Here is a 6,000-nt window from a genome sequence, read left to right on the forward strand (position 1 = left end):
TGGCCTGCATGCACAGCCGACGGGAGACCAGCGATGAACGAGCGCGGGGACGCGCATCGTTCATCGCTGGAGTCTCCACACTGAAAGATATGAACGAGTTCTCGTTCATTTATGAATGAGATCGTTCATATCTTTCAGAAAATCGGCCTATTAGACTCTGAACTTTAAATCACAACTAGAGTGGAGTGAAGGCTGCTGGACAGTGTGGAATGAGCATTCTGAGTGCATGGCCACTGTAGTATGCTCAGTGTGCCTTCACCCATGATATTCTAGACCACAGGTTCTCAAACTCGGTCCTCAGGACCCCACACAGTGCATGTTTTGCAGGTCTCCTCACAGAATCACAAGTAACATAATTAGCTCCACCTGTGGACCTTTTAAAACGTGTCAGTGAGTAATTAATACACCTGTGCACTTACTGGGTTACCTGCAAAACATGCACTGTGTGGGGTCCTGAGGACCGAGTTTGGGAACCACTGTTCTAGACTAAAAGCAACTTGTAATACATGAAATGTAAAGATTTGTTGTACAATTTCTGTAGACTTCATAGTTAAACAAAAAATCTGACTTTGGTTTGACAATTGAACTGTATAGACTTTTATGGTTAACAACCCAACTGTCCTATATAGATTAAATAGCCACTGAAATTAGATGTCAGCTATTGAGGTAGAGTTCAACATTTTTTTTATTTTGCAAAAAAATTCTGAATATAATTAGGCCCAACCCTGATAGGTCACCATTTTACATATATGGGGCAGATGTACTAAGAATTGGGCCGGTATCCTGTTAGTTGCGGTAAATTACTGCAGCTAAAAGGATTTCCCAGAGCTATCCAATTAGCCCCGTAATCCGGCATTTATCAGGGATTATGCTTTGCATGCTGAAGCCGAATCCCCGATAAGCAGCCCCAGGAACCCCGTTATCGAACACAAACACATGGGTCCATGATGTTATCACACATCCCATGTATTATCGGCCAACATCAGGTGATTAACCGTACGGTAAAAACGGGCTGTAATGGGACAGCCCGATAGCATTATCGGATTAAAAAGCCTGTTATTACCGTGTGGTAAATCATCACACCTAATAGGATACCGCGCTTGGTGAGTGATAAAGTGGATGGAGATAAAGTGCAAACCAATCAGCTCCTAACTCATTTTTCAAACACAGCCTATAACATGACAGTTAGGAGCTGATTGACTGCTACTTTGTCTTCTCCACTTTATCACTCCCCAAGGCTTAGTACATCTCCCCCATATGTACATACATGCTGCTGTATGAATTCTGTCAACCTACTGAATAGATTGATTTAAAATTTGCAGGTCTACATAATTCTTCAGAAACACAAATGCCATGTCAGACTCTCCTTTCAAGTCATAGATAAGATTACCCACAATATCCTAGTGTTCATTCTAGTACCCTGCACCTAATCAGTGAGGAGGGTGTATTTCAGTTTGAAGGGCAAAATTTTAGACTTGATGTATAGCTACAGCTACTGTAGCTATGCATCACATATAAAATTTTGCCTTTACAAATTAAAATATGCTCTCCTCACTGATTAGGTGCAGGGTACTAGAATGAACACTATACCCTTTAGGTGGGATCCGGTCTGAAGATCGACACTGTCTAGGTCGACTATGTTTAGGTCGACCACTACAGGTTGACAGTCACTAGGTCGACAGGGTTGGAAGGTCGACAGGGTTTCTAGGTCGTCATGTAGTAGGTCGACAGGTCAAAAGGTCAACATGAGTTTTTCACATTTTTTTTCTTTCTTTTTTTTTTACTTTTTCATACTTAACGATCCATGTGGACTACGATTGGAATGGTAATCTGTGCCAAGCAAAGTGGTAGCGGAGTGAGGCACCTTGCCCAAAGCATGGCGAGCGAAGCGAACCATGCGAGGGGACACGGTATACTAATTAGGGTTCCCGGTCACTCTACGAAGAAAACGACACAAAAAAAAAGCTCATGTCGACCTAGATACCCTGTCGACCTAGTGACTGTCGACCTAGACACTGTTGATCTAATGATCCACACCACCTTTAGGTGCATACACACTGGAGGATATTGGGCCTAATTCAGTCTGAGTTGTAGTTTTGCGAGAATTCGCAAAACTACAACTTTGTTCTCTAGCATGCAGGGGGCCGCCCAGCACAGGGCATGGCCGCCCCGCATGCAGGGTACCCCCACGCTGAAATGCGAGTGCACAATGTTCCACCAACGCTACAAAGCCACCCCCAAAACGCTGCATCACTGCCCCCCCACTGGGACTTAGATTGTGATCACATGCGATCGTAATCGAAGTTCTTGAGCATACACATGCAAATACGCAGAAGTGTGGAAATAGCCAAATAGCAGCCCAATTGTCAACAATATCACTCATTTTTACCCTGCTGAGCGATACTGTTTACAATATCGTCCAGTTTGTATGCTGCAAACGATGAACGATACGCGGTCCCGTGCATTGTTATCGTACCCCTGTGTCACCTGTGCATGCAGCTTAATTTGGACTTATCGTCCAAAGCTGCATGCACTGCACGGCCGTGGCATGACGTCAGTGTGCAATATCGCTTGCACTATCGTTCAGTGTGTATGCACCAGGGACGTGTGGCGAGGTAAATGGCTGAGGAGGCACTGGCTAGTACTAGAGCCAAACTTACACACAAAATAGGAGTCAAAGGGTTCATTTGTGCATTATACACAGGTGCAGCAGTATATACTGCTGGAGATTTAGTGAGCTTTGATCAGAGATGTGCAGAATATATAGGCAGGGGAGGCACTGCCTCACCTGCCATTGACTACTTACTGCAGAGTTTTGACTATAAAAATGATTCCAATATTACAAAGAAGATATTTCTAATATATTCTTTGTATTTTTCATATACTTTATAGACAAACCTGTGGTTTAACACTCTGCCTCACCTCATATCACATCACATCACAGGGACGCACTATATCGTCCGCCCGGCAGGGTAGGGGAAACACTAGGTGATGTCGCTCATGGAGCGTATCGCTTAGTGTGTATGCACCTCCACTTTGTTGGTACAGTCAGTGTCACAAAGACCTGCAGCAACAAGGTATGTCCACACAAACACATGATTCATACACCGAAAAGTTAAAACTACCAGTGTAGCCATTTGTTTTACAAGTCAAATTGTAAATCACCATGAAGAAAATCTACAAACTGTAAAGGAGAACAGGCAATGTGACAGGCACCACAAATGCAATACTTCTGCTTTAAAGTCATGATACCTGGAACAATGCCTTTATTATATCACTATAATGAAAGATTGCCCAGGGCAAAGTAACAAAATTGTAAAGTTTAGCAAGACTCAACTTGGCAGAATTCCCAGACCAATCACCATAGCAACTCCTGCTTAGCCAAAACATACATTGTATTAAGTAAATTAATACTACAGGTGGAATACAGCTGCTGTTTATCTATCCATATGATTCAGAAATAATGCAGTGTTTGTTACATATATATGCATACGTACTATGTATGTATGTATACTCTGCTGCATGGCCACCTTACCACCTAGGAAACACTTTTCCTAAAGTAGCCACTCTCCCTAGTCCTGGGGTCAGCTGCATGCAGCTGTTTCTCTGGGACTCTTCTCCTCTCAAAGACCCAGCCAAAAGCCAGATGGGGTGGAAGAGCAGGAAGGAGGACCAATCACGATACTGCAACTCACACCCCCTCCTCTGCCGCCATTTAAAGAGGGCTGGAAAAAAAAACAAAAAGTCCCGGCTGTTTTACAGAATTGCCAATTTGGCAGCTCCCCGGGAGGAACGGCTGCATGTACTGACCCCCAGGCTCCAGCACGGGTGGGGGAACCTCATTATAAAAAAAAAAAAAACAATTCTTAGGTGGGAATGCAGCTTTAAATGTGGAAAGAAACCTGCAGACATGCACACGTGCTCTGTAAACTTGTTAAGTGATTAATTATAGATCAGTGGCTATTATTTGAATGCATAATTGATAGACCGTATTCATCTATTTTCCATTTGCAAGACCACGTTTTTAGTTATCTGCAACTTTTTTACCATGAATATGCTGTTTTGTGTTACAATGACTATAACAATATTGTATCCTTTTGTCAATGAGCAGCTGATAGTTATTTTACTATTATATTATGATTATAGTGGGTCACATACACCAATGTACTGGCAACTTACCTTTCTGCTGTTCATGGGTACATCAGAACTCTTCATCTCAAAGGATTCCTCTTCTTCCTCCTTCTCCCCAACGTCCCTGCCCAGGAGGGTGAACCCATGCCTGCAGCAAACCCACCACCAAAAGCCCTGTAAAGGCATTCAGAAGGACCCCAGCCTTCTCCCCACCCTGTCCTTTGGCCTCAGTTGGTCATATCTGAAAATTGTCAGCAGGAACAGGAAAATATCTGTATGTTCTGGGGTAACCAGATGCAGGGATGTCGGGATATAAGGGCGGATATAATCTAAACAAAAGATGAGAGAGAAATCCCGGCCCCGGTGAGCAGCAGTCACTCCGGCATATATATATATATATATATATATATATGTATTTGTGAGAGCAGATGGAGATAGGTGATAGGAGATAGGCTGCGCTACATGAGGCGCAATATAATCCACAAAACTGAAAGGTGTGTTGATGGGAGATCCCATGCAGTGCTGTCCTGCAGCTGCTCAGCCAATGGTCTGACCAGCAAGTGGCTGAGGCCGGAGACAATAAGCATCAGGCCGGCAGCAGGAAGCGCAGGACAATCTGCTGTCATTTATCAGCAGCGATCAGCCTGACGTTAGGGATGCTGCGCTGCCCACATCTGCTGGCCCAGCCAGACAGCCAGCAACCAGGCAATGTGCAGCGTCCTGTGCAATAACGCCGGGGATCACAGCGCGGGCAGCACTACTAGTGCTAAGATGATACTTCCAGGCGGTAAGTGCTGCGCTGCGTACATGCACATCTGGAATCAGAACGCTCTTTCCTGGTCAGGGCAGTCACACCAGGGCGCCTCCAGATGCAGATAGCTGAGATGTTATAGTAGAAGACCATATACCAAGCACACGTTTCAGCTGAAGTTTCCAATTAGGACAGCATAACCTCCATTCCACTCAGCAGCAGTCCACACAGTCCAATGAATGACAATAAAAAAAAAAATCTACAAAAAAAATTAAAATCTTATGCTAAAATGAAACTAGGAGAGAGGTAAGTGGCGCCGATCCGCCAGCTGCAGCTACTTCCTGATGTACTACAAGGAGAGGGAAGATAGAATAGGAGGGAGGCTGCAGAGGGCGGAGAGGTGCAGCCAGGAGGCAGCTCCTACTCTCCCATAGTAGAGGGAGCTGACTGACACTCCTTGCCATGTGGAGGGGGATGGGATCAGGAACTGACCAACGAGAAACAGGCCTTGGTAGTCTGCAGCCAATAGGAATGCGGGGGGGGTGTCAGGCGGCTGCTGCTCTCAGTACAGCTTGTTGCATCATGTGCATCTGGCAGCAGTCGGCAGAGCAGGGGAGTGTGATGCAGCTGCAGTGCTTACAGGCATCGATTTTAATGAAGTCATCTACCCCTGTGCAGCTAGGTCTTTTTGTCTATCATCAAAGCATCGTGGGTGCAATATCTTTACAATAAAAATAAAAAAGTGAGATGTTTTGATGAGTTAGAACATCAGAAGTTAACTTATTTCTATCTGTAATATACTATAAGGACAGACTATATAGACATATACAATAAATGATATACAGAATAGACTTAAGTGAACTGCAGCTGTTCTGATTTTGTCAAACCCACTACATTTTGTAACATGCCCAGTAAGTCAGGGCATGCTGATACATGTAGCCCCTCAATAGGTTGTCTTTATAGTTCTGCAACAGCCAAAGAGAATGAGCTGCAAATTCATTAAATAGCTGTTTTCTGGAGCCCAGTAAAATGCATCACTAGCATATTTGGTAGGCAAGTAACAAGTATGTATACTGACACCCCATTGTAATATCTAAAAAGGGTAGGGATAAAATGCA

General features: G+C 44.2%; 1 protein-coding gene across 3 annotated transcripts in view; it reads right to left on the bottom strand.

Moving 5' to 3' along the window:
- PLEKHH3 (pleckstrin homology, MyTH4 and FERM domain containing H3) overlaps nucleotides 1-5,328 on the bottom strand; it is a 148,362-nt gene extending 143,034 nt beyond the window's left edge. Inside the window, exon 1 of one of the 3 annotated variants that reach the window (XM_063960035.1) lies at nucleotides 4,180-5,328. In XM_063960035.1, the coding sequence (XP_063816105.1) occupies nucleotides 4,180-4,317 (138 nt within the window). In that variant the 5' untranslated portion in view covers nucleotides 4,318-5,328. Of the gene's footprint in view, nucleotides 1-3,497; nucleotides 3,667-4,179 lie in introns of those variants that run through there. The other 2 variants (XM_063960034.1, XM_063960036.1) reach the window with 2 other exon arrangements.
- Nucleotides 5,329-6,000: the final 672 nt, after the last annotated feature.

This window comes from Pseudophryne corroboree, chromosome 3 (assembly GCF_028390025.1).
Source record: "Pseudophryne corroboree isolate aPseCor3 chromosome 3, aPseCor3.hap2, whole genome shotgun sequence".
Taxonomy (NCBI): domain Eukaryota; kingdom Metazoa; phylum Chordata; class Amphibia; order Anura; family Myobatrachidae; genus Pseudophryne; species Pseudophryne corroboree.